Below are 17,265 nucleotides of genomic sequence, written 5' to 3'. Positions count from 1 at the left end.
AGATCCATGGGGACCCCCATGTTGGGTACAGAGTTTACTTAAAAAGAACAAAATTTATAAAAATTCAATTAGTCACCACTGATTAAAAAACTGGCTACTAATACAAATGGAATGACACAACAGCATAATAACATACAGAATCGTGGGTATCCAGTGTTTGATATGGGTTTGGCAGCTTTTAATTTTGTCATATTATGTTAAAAAAACATAAAATAACAACTAACATCACTATTTTATAAAAGAAAAAGCATGAAGTGCGTGATCTCAAAATAAGGACAGTCCTTTTCAAGAAAAGGAGATTTGGCAGTCTTCCTGGGCACTGTCCTTATTTTCTTCCTTTTGGTGTAGATCAGTTAAAATGTTGTCATGGATTGGCATAAATCTTTGACTAGATTTCGAAATCACTGTTTAGAATTTCAGAACAGTGATTTAAAAGACCTTATGTCTCAAATTTGATACTTTCATAAACAGTAATACCAGCGGTCTAGATGTGCTGGTTTTCCAAACTGTTTCTAATCTCTTACTATCTCTCCATCCTCAAATACAGGGTGCATGCATCCTGCCATGGTCGAGACTCTCAGCTCACTTGCTCTTGTTTTATCTTTTGCACTAGCTTCCAAACCACATTATCTTCCTCATTACCACCACAGCAAAGATCTTGTCATTCACCTTCTTAAAAACTTTAAGGTTTTTATTGCTATCAATTAGCCCAAGTCTGGCTACCTATCTTTCCAACCGCTTCCTATGAACTCTACACTTTATTTAATGGCATGGCTTACTTAACAGTTTGTTTCTGTTTTAAAAGAAGGCTCAGGGGACAGTATCTAAAGATTGTATGGTAGTGGCATGGTGTTTTCAGGGCTTTAGACTCTTTTCATCTTTTTGTTATACCATATTAACCCAGGATGTTTTTCCATAAGTTGTCTTCATGATCCAAGATGGCTGATAGAGTTCCAAACATGACATTCACTTTCCAGGTGGCAGAAAGGAAAGGCAGAAGGGCAAAAGGGCACCCCTTACAGCCAAGTCATTTCCCTTTAAACAACCTTCCCAGAGTCCTGCTCATATCTCACAATCCCTATGAAAATAACACCAGCATTCTTCACAGAACTAGAAAAAAAATCCTAAAATTTGTGTGGAAACAGAAAAGACCCTGAATAGCCAAAACAATCTTGAGAAAGAAAACCAAAGCTGGAGGCTTCACAGTCCCAGACTTCAAGCTATATTACAGAGCTGTAATCATCCAGACAGTATGCTATTGGCATAAAAACAGACACTCAAATCAATGGAACAGAATAGAGAACCCAGAAATGGACCCACAAACGTACGGCCAACTAATCTTTGACAAAGCTGGAAAGAATATCCAATGGAATAAAGACAGTCTCTTCAGCAAGTGCTGCTGGGAAAACTGGACAGAGACATGCAGAAAAATGAACCCGGACCACTTTCTTACACTATACACAAAAATAAACTCAAAATGGATGAAAGACCTAAATGTAAGATAGGAAGCCATCAAAATCCTACAGGAGAAAGCAGGCAAAAACCTCTTTGACCTTGGCTGCAGCAACTTCTTACTCAACATGTCTCTGGAGGCAAGGGAAACAAAAGCAAAAATGAACTATTAGGACCTCATCAAAATAAAAGGCTTCTGCACAGCAAAGGAAATAATCAGCAAAACTAAAAGGCAACTGATGGAATGGGAGAATATATTTGCAGATGACATAACAAATAAAGGGTTAGTATCCAAAATCTATAAAGAACTTATCAAACTCAATAGCCAAAAAAAACAATCCAGTGAAGAAATGGGCAGAAGACATGAATAGACACTTCACCAGAGAAGACATCCAGATGGCCAACCGACACATGAAAAAATGCTCAACATCACTCATCATCAGGGAAATACAAATCAAAACCACAATGAGATACTACCTCACACCTGTGAGAATGGCTAACGTTAACAACTCAGGCAACAACAGATGTTGGCGAGGATGCAGAGAAAGGATCTCTTTTGCACGGCTGGTGGGAATGCAAACTGGTGTAGCCACTCTGGAAAACAGTATGGGAGATCCTCAAAAAACTGAAAATAGAACTACCTTATGACCCAGCAATTGCACTACTAGTTATTTATCAAGGGATACGGGTGTGCTGTTTCAAAGGGGCACATTCACCCTAATGTTTATAGGAGCGATATGGACACTAGCCAAAGTATGGAAAGAGCCCAAATGTCCATCGATGGATGAATGGTTAAAAAAGATGTGGTATATATATACAATGAGTATTACTCGGTAATCAAAAAGAATGGAATCTTACCATTTGCAGCTATGTGGATGGAACTAGAGGGTATTATGCAGAGCGAAATTAGTGAGTCAAAGACAAATATCACATGACTTCACTCATGTGAGGACTTTAAGATACAAAACAGATGAACATAAGGAAAGGGAAGCAAAAATAATATAAAAACAGGGAGGGGTACAAAACAGAAGAGACTCTTAAATATAGAGAACAAAAAGAGGGTTGCTGGAGGGATTGTGGGAGGGGGATGGGCTAAATGGGTAAGGGGCATTAAGGAATCTACTCCTGAAATCATTGTTGCACTATTTGCTAACTAACTTCAATACAAATTTTAAAAAATTTACAAAAATACATAAATAAAATATTTAAAAAATTCTGTTCATATCTCATTGGTTACATTTGGCTACAAGGCCGTGGGAAATGTATTGCTCTCCTGAATTAAATTGGCATGACTTACTAGTAAAGGGGAGAATAGATGCTGGGGGGCATTTGGCATTCTCTGCCACATATGTATACAGTTTTATGAAAACACTATACATATTTGTAATATTTTTATACTTACTGTCTCATTGTGGAAATCTTAATTTTCTCATACATTAATTTAATGACCTTACAATATTCTATTGCAAAAATATACTTTTATTTAAACAACCAGTCCCCAACTGTGTATTTTGAAACAGTTGGGCTAGTTTTCATTTTTGGCAATTATAAACAATTCTGTGATGATAATTTTTATGGCTAAATCATGTAGGTCATATCCTTGAAAGAAACCCCTACAAATAAAATCACTGAATCAATAGGTATGTTTGTTTTATGGCTTCTTTTTAAAAATTTTTTTTAACGTTTTATTTATTTCTGAGAGAGAGAGAGACAGCATGAGCAGGGGAGGGTCAGAGAGAGAGGGAGACACAGAATCTGAAACAGGCTCCAGGCTCTGAGCTGGCTGTCAGCACAGAGCCCGATGCAGGGCTCGAACCCACTAACCGCGAGATCATGACCTGAGCCAAAGTCAGACGCTTAACTGACTAAACCGCCCAGGGGCCCCTGTTTTAAGGCTTCTAATACATATTTCCAAAATGTCTTCAAGTCAGCTTTTCCCACTAGCCTTGCTGAAAAGTGCCACAGGTTTATTCTTTTTCTTTTTTTTCATTAAAAAATGCTTAAGGTACAAAAAAGTATAAAAAATATCACAAAATATACATTGGTTATATTTAATATTTGGTTAAAACAGAGCCATTAAAACAACTGTACTACAGCTCAGATTTGACTGGTTTTCTCCGAAGTAAAGATTCTGAATTGAATGAGTCATCATATATTCATTGAATACCCAGGAAGGAAGAGAAATTTAAATATAAATATGAGCAGATCCCTGCTCTTTAGGAGTATGCATTTTGAACTATGATGGAGTTACTGAAATAAGCATATAATCTCCTGAGGTACCTGAAAGTTGTAATTATTAACATTGCTAATTTTTCAAAAGTTTTTTTATTGAAGGAGACTTGATTATAAAATATTAGTATTAGGTGTACAACATAGTGGTTCATCAGTTATATAAATTGCAAGATGCTTACCACAATAGGTATGGTTACCATCTGGCACCAAAGTCATTACAATATTATTGACTGTTCCCTATGCCATACTTTTAATCCCCATTACTTATTTATTTTATAACTGTCAATCTGTACCTCTTAATACCCTTCACCTATTTTATCCACTTTCCAATCCCTATACCCTCTGGCAACCACCAGTTTGTCCTCTATATTTATGAATCTGTTTCTGTTTTGTTTTGTTTGTTCATTTGTTGTGGTTTTTAGATTCCATGTTTCAGGGAAATCATATGGTATTTGTCTTTTCCTGTCTGACTTATTTCACTTAGCATTATATGCTCTATGTCCATCCATGTTGTAGCAAATGGCAAGTTTCAATCTTCTTCATGGCTGAGTAATACTCCATTATATATACATACCACATCTTTATCCGTGAATCTATCTGTGGACACTTAGGTTGCTTTCATATCAGCTATTGTATAAACAATGCTGCAATAAACACAGGAGTGCATATATCTTTTCAAATTAGTGTTTTCATTTTCTACAGGTAAATATTCAGTGGTGGAATTACCGGGTCGTATGTATGTCTATTTTTAATTTTTTTGAGTAACGATAGTGGCTGCATTAGTTTACATTCCCACCAACAGTGCATGAAGGTTCCCTTTTCTCCATATCCTTGCCAACACTTGTTATTTCTTGTCTTTTTGATACTATCCATTCTCACTGGTTATTCTTAATTTTTTTTAAACTTATAGCCTTAGCTGTTACATCTGAAAAGATAGCAAATAGTATTTGATACTACATAGTACACCTAGGCAGAGTAGGTCGATGGCTAGTGTTTATCTTCCTGTTCTGAGAACAATAGGCATTAAGTCTATGAATAGTCTGGGGAGGTGTCAGCAGGGCAAGGGATTTTGAGCTGAAACTTGTATGACTGAATTGCTGTAAGAACTGTTTATTTATAACTAATATTTGCTTTTTCCTGTCCCAGATTTGGTATTAGGGGAAAGAAGTTACATTTTTCTTCATCTTCTTATGCTCATAAAGCACCTTCAATTGCCAAATCTCCTAGTGTGTATTCTATAGAAAGAGAAGAGGAAGACTGTGTAATCTTCTCTGAAGGAATAATAGAGGAATACCTAGCATTCGACCACACTGATAAGTGAGTATTAAGTCTTTTAAGCTTTTTACTCCCCTCCTATTTTGTGTATTAATAACTATTTTTTCTAATGTCTATTTATTTTTGAGAGTCAGAGAGACAGAGCTTGAGCAGGGGAGGGGCAGGGAGAGAGGGAGACAAAGAATCTGAAGCAGGCTCCAGGCTCTGAGCTGTCAGTACAGAGCCTGACACAGGTCTCAAACTCACAAACCATGAGATTATGACCTAAGCTGAAGTTGGATGCTTAACTGACTGAGCCACTCATGGGTTCCTCTGTTTTTTCTAAAGTATACTACTTAGGAGCACCTGGGTGACTCAGTCCATTGAGCATCTGACTCTTGATTCTGGCTCAGGTCATGATCCCAGGTTTGAGAGATCAAGCCCTGAATTGGGCTCTGTATTGAGTGTGGAACCTGCTTTAGATTCTCTTTCTGTTTCTCTCTCTGAGCTCCTCCTCTCCCCCATTCATGCTCACTCTTTCCCTAAAAATGGATTGAAAAAATAATAAAATCTACTACCCAGAACCCCCCCCAAACAAACAAAGAAAACACAACCAAAAGTATGTCACCAATATTACCTATAATTAGATTTATGTCACTTGGTTATTTATTTCCTATTACTTCTCAGGTATCCAGGGTCCATATGCTTAGTTGATATGAATTCCTATTGCTTTCACATACCAGACTTGCTTATGTATTTTCTTCCTATACATGTTATTTGCCTCTTCCTGAGATTAAACATTTTTAAATGAGTTCATTTCTTTCTTCACATAATTTGATTTTACCTTTTGTAATCATCACCAGTTAACTCATAGAAATCTGAAACTTCAAAAGAGCAGTTGAAGAGGTATGAACTTTGTTTACATAAATCCTGTTTGAAAAATGTACATACAGTTTACATAAAACCTTATACTTCACACAGACTTTACAATTAATGCTTATTTATAACCATTCTTATTGTATTCTGACAATAGTCCTGTGACACAGATATTATTTTCTGTCTTTATGATAGGTGAGAATCAGAGTGGTGTAATGATATGTCTGAGGTAAAGCTAAGACCTAAAACCTTATTCATCTTATTCTAAATCGAGTGCTCTATTCACTATCCTATGCTACCTTTCTGAAATATTAACCTCTTAAGCTATTCCTGCAAGCCTTTAAAAGTTCTAGAGCTCACACAAGTGGGGGAGGAGNCAGGAAACTAACAATAGAACTTCCCTATGACCCAGCAATAGCACTGCTAGGAATTTACCCAAGAAAATGGATTTAAATAAAGGAAATAAGATCCAATTTCATTCACGATTAGTAATGCAAATTAAGCGACAATATACTATTTTATCTGTCAGACTGGAAGAGAAAACAAAGTAAAGAAGTTTGAATAATTCCTTGAATGGAAAAAAGGTACATTTTTTCAATACTGAAGATTATCTCTCTTTAGAGGAAAGTGGGCAATGTCTTGCCAGTTGAAATGCATATACCCTTTCACTCTATTTCATTCTATTTATAGGAATTTATCCTACAGATATAATATCCATATACCCAAAGAACTGCATACAAGGATATTAAATGTCCTATTGATTATAAGAACAAAAGGCTGGGTGATCGGTACCCAGATAGTTAGATATACTATGGTATATCCAGTGGAATGCCCGATAGCTGTTTTTTAAGAGGCAGATTTATATGTATTAATAGTGATGGAGGGTCAGATACATTGTTAAATAAAAGACCACAGTGCAGTACAATGTAATGTAACTATTTCTCCGGGCCAATATATAATGTTTGCTTCTGGGAATGGTGACTGGGAGACAGAGATGTAAACTTATTTTTCACTACATAAATACATTTCCTTCTGTATAACGTGAAGTTTTTTCATCATACGAAAGTGTTATCTCCTATAAAAGGAATATACATTTAAATACAATTATACTAAATCAGCCTTCTCCCCAGCCTAATGCCAGGGCAGCTCTTCCTTGGGAAAGAAGTAGAGTCTTTAGCTGCCCTGCATAAACCTCTTAGCATCCTTCTTTCCTTCTTAGAGCTTATTTAATTCTTGAAACCTCTGCTACCCTAGGGATAATTTTCACTGTAGAGACCTTAAGATATTTCTTCATAGCCCAAGTTTTCCAGAATTTTCTTTGTGTTAATTCATAATACATCTATCATAGGTAAGCACATCTGTCAGCTAGATTTTTGCCCCCCAAATACAGGGGTTATTGGTATTCCCTCCCAGAGAAGAGACAGACTTGGCTGAGTTTCTGGACTGCAGATAGATTCATGGTCTCCCCACCTTTTCCTTTCTAGCCAAATGCCAAATGTTTGTTTGGATTAGTAAAAGTGCACTATTTCCCTAATGAATCATTGCCTCAAATAACTATGTGACAGAGTCACATGCCCATCATTAAATGTTAATAAATAGTAATCTAAATGTTATCCAGTCACAACAAAAAGATTATTTCCGTATGCTTGTCATAGCTTATTGCTCAACTGACAATGTTCACTGTTTAAAGCTGAAAAATACACAATGAGTTCTCAGTCTTCTTTTTCTTATCATTTTCTTTTTCCTTTTTTTTTTTTTTTTGTAGAGTAGTGGGGTAAGGTGGGAGCAAAAAGGAAAATTTAGTCTCCTCTGTTTGAGAACGCCCTTAGGTCACAAGACAGTTTAACACATAGGCTGCATACATATGCTTGCTGAGCTACATACATCTACATGCGGGGAAGGGACACAAATCACACTCCTGAAGAAGCACAAAAGACAGTGCTGAATACTCACTAAAGAATAACCAGGAAGTCTTATTTGCTTCTGTTACAGGGAAGAGGGGTTTCAAGGAAAGAAATTACAAGCATCTTCAGAGAAACAGAAATTAGGGTACCCTCCCATTGCTCCATTTTCCTGCATGAAAGAGGACGTCCTTGCTTATGTGTTTGACGACGTGTGGAGCAAGGTTCTGAGCTGTATGGAGCAGTTAACACGCAGTCATTGGGAGGGATTTGCTTCTGGTAAGGATCTTTGTGAAAACAATATAAAAAAAATAAGTATTTATGATTTCCGAACTCTAACTGACTAGTCTTTCAGATTATATGTTTCATTACTGCAAAAGATTCATACTTGTATTTTTCACAGACACATATTTAGACAATATTTGAGAATGAGTGGATGAGTAACAAGGCTGTTCTATGATGACTAGACTGTGTTTTACTTGAATATAATTACTTGTGGGAAAAAAAGTGTGCAAATACCTTTTTAAAACTGCCTTACTTAAGAATAACTGATATACAATAAACTATTCATATTTAAAGTGTAAATTGGTCAATTGACCTATGCATACATAGATGAAACCACAGTCACTATAATGAACATAGCAATCAACCCCAAACATTCGTGACCTTTGTAATTCCTCCCTTTTGCTCCTGCCTGACCTACCAAGTGACAACAAATGTGCTTTGTCACTATAGTTTAGTTTTTATTTTGTAGAGTTTCGTATAAATGGAATCATGGTATTTCCTTTTTGTCAGCTTCCTTCATTCAGCACGACCGCTTTGAGATTCATCCCTGTAAGTGTGTGTGTCAGCAATTTATTCCTAAGAAATGTTCTACTTTCCACAGTTTGTTTATCCATTTACCTGTTCATGGACATTTGGGTTCTTTTCAGTTTGGGACTATAATATGCAAAGGTATTATGCACATTACTGTACAAGAATTTTTTGCACCTACATTTCCTTTCTCTTAGGTAAATTTCTAGAAGTGGAATGGTTTGATTATGTGGTTAAATGTATATTTAGTTTTTTGAGAACTGTTTGTTTTTCTGTACTGCACAAAAAATTATAACTTATCAGTTTCAAACAACATACGTTTTTTATCTCACAGATTTGTGGGTCAGAAGACCAGGCTAGTCTTCTACTTAGGATCTCACAAAGCTGTGACCAAGGTGTTAGCCACAACTAGGCTCTCATGTAGAGGCTCACCTAGGAAAGGATCCACTTCCCCTTCTGTGTGTTCTTAGAAGTATTGAGTTTTTTGCAGCCTTAGGAATCACAGCAGCTTTCTTCTTCAAAGCCAGCAAGAAAGGCTGAGAGCTAGTCAGCTAGTGAAACAGAACTTATATAACATATTCATGGAAGTGACATCTCATCACTTTTACCATCTTATGTTGGTCTGAAGCAAGTCACACTCAAAGGGAGATGCCACAAAGGTGTGAACACCGAGGTAAGAGGGGCCACCTTAGAGTTTGCCCATTACAATTAGGAGCAAAACTTGTTCCTAATGATTCCTGTGCTCCCACATGCAAAATACATTCAATTCCCAAGGCTTCCAAGAGACTCCTCTTTTTATAGCATCAGCTCAGAAGTTTAAAATATTATCATCTAAATCAGGTCCTGGTATGAATAAAGTTCCTGGATGTAATACATTAAGTAAAGTTACTGGGGCCCAATTCCCTTCCATCTATAGATCTGTGAAACTAAAGGCTATATACACATGTATATAAACATCTAACTATATAATCCAACCTACCATTTCTTTCCTAGAGAAAATTTACTTTACCCCAACACACCTGTCATACAATAGTAGACCAGGGAAAGGATAACAGACATTCCAGATAAGGGGGGTGGGCAGAAATGAAAGGTAAGGGGCACCTTGATGGCTCAGTCATTTAAGTGTCTGACTCTTGATTTTGGCTCAGGGCATGATCTTGTGGGTTCATGATATCGAGCCCAGTGTCGGGCTCTGTGCTGACAGTGCAGAGCCTGCTTNCTCTCTCTTTTTTTCAAAAAAAAAAAAAAAAAAAAAAAAAAAAAAAGGAAGGTTAAAAAAAAAAAAAAGGTTCATAGTAATTCTGAAGTCCAGTTGGGAAAATATTGGGAGTTCTAGTCCTAGAAATAGCTCTTTGTTCCAACCTCTGGGCTCTTCGTTTTGCCCTCTGAGTCACCCTTCCTTTTTCATAAAAGGTAGCACATATGTGCAGCTAAGTAGTTTTATTAGACTGCTTCCAGTTAGTAGAGTTTTGAAGGTCTGACAGCCTTTCATTTAAACTTTTTTGCCATCTAGATATACAAATTTTTCAAAATTGTCAAGTCCTGGTTTCTTTATATTTAATGTTTTTTCAATATTTTTTCCATTAGTTTCTCTTTCTCATCTCCTGTTTTATTGTATAAGTAGCAGGAAAAAAATCAGGCCTCCCTTTCAACACTTTGATTAGAAATCTCCTTAGCTATACCACCAGAATCATCACTTAAACTTCTGCCTTCCACATGATCACAGGAGACCATTGCACTAAACTTTCTTCCACTAAATAACAAACACCTCCTTTCTTCCAGTTTTTAATAACATGTTCCTCATTTCCTTCTGAACCCTCCCCTATAGCATTCTCCAAATACAGATTTCTACTAAGTCTGTTCAAGGCAGTTTATGCTTTCTCTATCATACTTCTCAAAATTATTCTATCAATGAACAACCAAAAATGAAACTAAGAAAACAGTTCACTTATAATAAATAGAATAAAATACTTAGAAATAAACTTAACCAGAGAACTGTAAGACTTTTACACTGAAAACTACAAGACATTATAGTAAGAAAATAGAAAAAAACTAAAGAATTGGAAGTCTTCCTGTGTTTTATGGATTAGAAGACTTAATATTGTTAAGATGGCAATACTTCCCAAATAGATTTGAGTGAATGTCCAAAATAATATTAAAAAAGAACAAAGTATAAGGCTTCACACTTCCCGATTTTAAAACTTAGTGCAAAGGTACATTAGCCAAAACAATGTAGTACTGGCATAAGAATCGATATATAGATCAACATGATAGCATGAAGAGTCTAGAAATAAATCCTCACATCTACAGCCAATTGATTTTCAACAAGGGTGCCAAGACCATTCAATGGGATAAGAATAGTCTCTTGAACGAATGGTGCTAAAACTGGATAACCACGTGAGAAAGAATGAATTTGGACCCTTTTTTCACACTACATACAAAGTATCAACTGAAAATGAATAACAAGCATATATTTAAGAACTAAAACTAAAAAACTCTTAGAAGAAAACTTGAGTAAATCTTCATGAGCTTGGATTTGGCAATGGATTCTTAGATATGACACAAAGACCACAAGCAACAAAAAAATCAATAAACTGGATTTTATCCTAAAAATAAATGTATGTATCAAAGGATATTATCAAGAAAGTGAAAAGACAGCCTACAGAGTGGGAGAATATACACGCAAATCATACACCTGTTAAGAATCTAGCATCCATAATATGTAAAGTACAATTCAACAACAAAGGGACACACAACTCAATTTAAAAATGGGCAAACAACTTCAATAGATATTTCTCCAAAGAAGATACACACATGGCCATTAAGCATATTAAAAAATGTTCAACATCCTTATTCATTAGGGAAATACAAACCAAAACCAAAATCACAATGAAATGCTACTTCTACCCACTAGGATGGCTCTGTTAAAAAAAGAAAAAGACAATAACAAGGATTGGGGAGGATGTGAACCCTCATACATTGCTGGGGTAAGGTAGAATGGTGTGGCCACCACGTAAACTGTTTGGTAGTTCCTCAAAAGCTTAAACATAAGATTACCATATGACCAGCAATTCCACTCAAAGGTATATAACCAAGAGAACTGAAACCTTCCTACAAAAAAAGCATGTGTATGATCGTTCACAGCAGCATTTTCATAATGGTCAAAAAGTAGAATCGGTGCAAATGTTCATCAGCTATGAATGGAGAAACAAAATTTGGTATATACATGTATTATGGACTGAATTGTCCTCCTCAAAATTTATATGTTGAAGCCCTAACCCCCAGTGAGACTATTTGGAGGTGGGGCTTTTAGGAAGGTAATTAAGGCTAAATAAAGTCATAAGCATGGGGCTCTAATCCTATAGAGCTGGCATCCTTATAAGAAGAGGAAGAGACCAGAGCTCCCTTTCTGTGCATTCACAGAAAAGTGGTAATTCAAGGACACAGCTGCCTACGTGCCAGATAGCACCTTGATCTTGAACTTCTAACCTTCAGAACTGTAAGAAAATAAATTTCTGTTATTTAAGCCATCCAGTCTGTGGTATATTGTTATAGCAGGATAAGTAACTAATGTACTATGCAATGTAATATTATTCATTCATAAACCAAAATTAAGTAATCATGCATGTTACAACATGGATAAACTTTGAAAACGTTATGCTAAGGGTAAGAAGCCAAACACAAAGGGCCATATATTGTATGATTTTATTCAGAAGAAATGTCCAGAACAGGCATATCAATAGAGACAGAAAGTAGTTTAGTGGCTGCCAAGGGATAGAGGAAGAAGGAAATTGGGAGGTATGTGGTGTCTCTGCAGTGATAGACATTTTCTGACATTAGATAGTGGTGTACAACATTGTGAATACACTAAAAACCAATTACTTGTATACTGTAAAATGGTTAAAAATGAATTTTTTGTTATATGAATTTTATCTCATTAAAAACATTATAAAATATTTTAAACCTGTATGTAAATGTGAGTCTTTTGGGGATTAATTCTTCTATAGATATGAAAATTTAAAATTCAATTGATTCATTCTAAAAACAAAAACAAATAAATTTTCACCCATTTCTCTAACTCCCTATGCCCTTCCTCTAGCAACTACCAATCTCTTCTCTGTGTCTATGGCTTGGTTTTATTTATTTATTTTTAGATTCCATCTATAAGAAAGATCATATGCTATTTGTCTTTCTCTAACTTACTTCACTTAGCATAATGCCCTCCAGGTCCATTCATGTTGTCACTTATAGAAAGATTACATTCTTTTTTAGGGCTGAAGAATATTTCATTGTATATATACACTACAGTTGTTTTAGTTTTTTTAATCCATTCATCTATTGATGGACACTTCAGTCATTTCCATATCTTTACTATTGTAAATAATTCTGCAATGAACATTGAGGTACATATATCTTTTCAAGTTGGTATTTTCATTTTTTTTTTTTTGATAAATACCCAGCAGTGGAATAGCTGGATCATATGGTAGCTCTATCTTTAATTTTTTTGAGGAAAATCCATACTGGTTCCTATAGTGGCTGCACCAATTTACGTTTCCACAAGTAGTGCACAAGGGTTCTCTTTTTGCACCTCCTTGCCAGCCCTTGTTATTTCTAGACTTTGTGATCATAGCTATTCTATTCTGACTAGTGTGAGGTGAAACCGCATTTTAATTTTGATCTGCACTTCCTTGATAAGTAATGTAGAGCATCTTTTCATGTACCTTTTGGCCATCTCTGGTTCTTCTTTGAAAAAATGTCTATTCAGATCTTCTGCCCATTTTTAAAGTGGATTTTTTTTTGGCTATGTATATATTTTCATAAATTTTAGAAGTTAGCCCCATATCAGACAGATGATTTGCAAGTATTTTCTCCCATTCAATAGGCTGCTTTTCCATTTAGTCAATTTTTCCTTTTGCTGTGCAGAAGCTTTTTAATTTGATGTTGATTTTGCTTTTGGCATTAGATTTAAAAAATCATGGCCAAGGCCTATGTCAAGAAGTTTACCTCATGTTTTTTCTAGAAGTTTTGTGGTTTCAGGTCTTATGTTCAAGCCTTTGATCTATTTTAAATAGACTTTTGTATATGGTATAAGATACTGGTCCAACTTTCCAAAAAAAAATTATTGAAATGACTGTCCTTTACTTCTTTTATATTCTTATCTCCTGTATGTGGGTTTATTTCTGAATTTTCTGTTCTGTTGTATAGATCTATGTGTCTGTTTTTATGCCAGTACCAAACTGTTTTAATTGCTATAGCTACATAATATAACTTGAAATCAGGGAGCAAGATTCTTCCAGCTTTGTTTTCTCAAGATTGCTTTGGTTATTTGGGGTCTTTATGCTTCCACACAAATTTTAGGATTGTTTCTTCTATTTCTGTGAAAAAAGCCGTTCGAATTTTGATAGGAGTCACATTGAATCTGTGCATTTGAGGGGGGGGTATTTTGGATGTTTTAACAACATTAATTTTTCTAATCTGTGAGCACAGAATATCTTTCCATTTATTTGTGTCTTCTTCCATTTCTTTCATTAATGTTTTATAGTTCTTAGTATACAGGTCTTTTACCTCCTTAGTTAAATTTATTTGTAGGTATTTTACTCTTTTTGATGCAAGTGGGATTGTTTTCTTAATTTCTTTTCTTATATTCTATTATTAGTGTACAGAAATGCAGTAGATTCTTGTGTATTGATTTTGTATCCTACAAGTTTACTGAATTCATTCATTCTAACAGTTTTTGATGTTATAGGGCTTTCTATATAATATAATGTCATCTGCAAATAGTGAGAGTTTTATTTCTTCCTTCCCAGTTTGAATGCCTTTTGTTTCTTTTTCTTGCCTAACTGCTCTGGCTAGGACTTCCAATATTATGTTGAATAAAAGTGGTGAGAGTGCACATCCTTGTCTTATTTCTGATCTTAGAAGAAACTTTCAGCTTTTCACTGTTGAACATAATGTTAGCTATGGGCTTGTCATATATGTCCTTTATTATGTTAGAGTACATTCCCTCTGTACTCACTTTGCTGAGAGCTTTGAATTTTGTCAAATGATTTTTCTGCATGTATGGATATTATCATATGATACTCATTTTTATTAATGTAGTGTATCACATTGACTGATTTACAGATGCTGAACCATCCTTGCATCCCTGGGTTAATCTCACTTATTCATGATATATTATCCTTCAAGTGTATTGTGGAATTTGGTGTGATAATATTTTGTTGAGGATTTCTGCATTTATGTTCATCAGGAATATTGGTCTGTACTCTTCTTGTGGCATCCTTGGTTTTGGTACTAGGGTAATGCTAGCCTTGTTAAAAAAAATGGTTTAGAATTCTTTCCTCTTCTGTTGTTTGGGAGAGTATGAGAAAGGTTGGTGTTAATTCTTTGAATGTTTGTTAGAATTCACTGATGAAGCGATATGGTCCTGAAATTTTGTTTGTTGCCAAGTTTTTTCTTGCAAATTCAACTATGTGTTTACACTTTCCATTTCATCATGATTCAGTCTTGGTAGGTTGTATGTTTTTAGAAATTTATCCATATCTTTTAGGTTGTCAAATTTGTTGGTATAGAAATGTTCATAGTCTTTTATGATCCTTTATTACTTTGGAATCAGTTATTACATTTCCTTTTTCATTTCTGAGTTCACTTTAATCCTCTTTTTTATGGGTTGTATGGATATTTTAACAATATTTGTTATTTTGTTGAGGATTTTTGCATCTGTGTTCAACAGAAATATTGGCCTATAGTTCTCTTTTTTATGGTGTCTTTGGTTTTAGTGAGTAATGCTGGCCTCATAAAATGAATTTGGAAGTTTTCCTTCCATTTCCATTTTTGGAATGGTTTGAGAAGATTAGGTATTAACTATTCTTTTTTTTTTATTTTTTAATGTTTTTTTAAAAATTTATTTCTAGGAGAGAGAGACAGACAGACAGACAGCGTGAGCAGGGGAGGGGCGGAGAGAGAGGGAATCACAGACTCTGAAACAGGCTCCAGGCTCTGAGCTGGCAGTCAGCACAGAGCCCGATGCGGGGCTCGAACCCACGAACCGCGAGATCATGACCTAAGCGAAAGTCGGACGCTTAACTAACTAAGCCACCCAGGCGCCCCATGGTATTAACTATTCTTTAAATGTTTGGTAGAATTTGTCTGTGAAGCCATCTGGTCCTAAACTTTTGTATGTTTGGGAATTTTTTTCTTATTACTGATTCAATCTGTTTGCTGCTTAACATTCTATTTAAGTTTTCTATTTCTTTCTGTTTCAGTTTTTGGCAGTCAGTTTCTTAAGAATTACCTATTTCTTTTAGGTTGTCCATTTGTTGGCATACTTATAATGTTCTAATTGTTTGTATTTCTATGGTGTTGGTTGTTATTTCTCCTCTCTCATTTGTGATTTTATTTATTTGGGTCCTTTCTCTTGTCTTTTGGATAAGTCTGGCTATAGTTTATCAAATTTATTAATTTTTGCAAAGAACCAGCTCCTGGTTTCATTGATCAGTTCTACTGTTTTTTTTTTTAATTCATGTTATTTAAAATATATGTAGTATTGGTTTCAGTAGTAGAATTTAATGATTCATCACTTACATATAACACCCAGTACTTATCCCAACAAGTGCCCTCTTTAATGCCTATCACCCATTTTGACCATCTTCCCTCCAGCAACCCTCAGTTTGTTCTCTGTATTTAGAGTCTCTTATGGTTTGCCTCCCTCTCTTTTTATATTGTTTTTCCTCCCCTTTCTCTGTGTCCATCTGTTTTGTTTCTTAATTTCACATGAGTGAAATCATGACATTTGTCTTTCTCTAACTTATTTCACTTAGCGTAATACGCTGTAGTTCCATCCACTTTGTTGCAAATGGCAAGTTTTCACTCTTCTATTAAGTTTTTTTCTTTATATTTATTTTTGAGAGAGAGAGAGAGAATGAGCAAGAGAGGGGCAGAGAGAGAGGGGGACAGAGGATCTGGAGTAGCTCTGTGCAGACAACAGAGAGGCTGATGCGGGGCTCCAACTCACAAACTGTGACCTGAGCTGAGGTCATAGGCCTAACTGACTGAGCCACCTAGGTGCCCTGGCTTCATTCTTTTTGACCACCAAGTAATATTCCATTGTATGCATAGTAAAGCCTTGGATCGTGAGTAACTTGTTCTGCAAGTGTTCCACAAGACAAACATTCCTAATACATTTTAACTTGATAAACAAGCGATGTTTTGCAACATGAATAGTATGTAATGCCAAATGTCACATGATCAGAAATGAGCCAATGATTCTTCTCTCTCTCTCTCTTTTTCTTTCTCACTTCAGAGGATTGCGGGTGAAGTTATCTTTATAAAGTTCCACTAGTTCATTTTTGTTTTTGTTTCCCTTGGCTCTGGAAGCATGTCTAGTAAGAAGTTGTTGTGGCCAGGGTCAAAGAGATTGCTGCCTATTTTCTCCTGTAGGATTCTGATGGCTTCCTGTCTTACATTTTTGACTTTCATCCATTTTGAATTTATTTTTGTGTATGGTGTAAGAAAGTGATACAGTTTCATTCTTCTGCATGTCGCTGTCCAGTTCTCCCAGCACCATTTCCTGAAGAGACTGTCTTATCCCCTCCCTCCGCGCTGTCACATTGGATATTCTTTCCTGCTTTGTTGAAGATTAGTTGGCCATACATTAGTGGACCCATTTCTGGATTCTCTGTTCTGTTCCATTGATCTGTTTCTGGTTTTTGCCAGTACCATACTGTCTTGATTACAGATT

The 17,265-nt window shown here is 35.6% G+C and overlaps 1 protein-coding gene across 2 annotated transcripts in view; it reads left to right on the top strand.

The window, feature by feature from the left end:
- The window catches only part of FAM149B1 (family with sequence similarity 149 member B1), an 87,945-nt gene that overhangs the window by 35,979 nt on the left and 34,701 nt on the right, over positions 1 to 17,265 (top strand). For both annotated transcript variants that reach the window (XM_077778548.1, XM_077778547.1), the window contains exons 6-7: positions 4,831 to 5,001; positions 7,807 to 7,994. In XM_077778548.1, the coding sequence (XP_077634674.1) occupies positions 4,831 to 5,001; positions 7,807 to 7,994 (359 nt within the window). The remainder of the gene's footprint in view (positions 1 to 4,830; positions 5,002 to 7,806; positions 7,995 to 17,265) is intronic.

This window comes from Crocuta crocuta, unplaced genomic scaffold (assembly GCF_008692635.1).
Source record: "Crocuta crocuta isolate KB4526 unplaced genomic scaffold, BGI_CrCroc_1.0 scaffold167, whole genome shotgun sequence".
NCBI lineage: Eukaryota > Metazoa > Chordata > Mammalia > Carnivora > Hyaenidae > Crocuta > Crocuta crocuta.
This window is presented reverse-complemented; position numbering and strand designations above follow the sequence as displayed.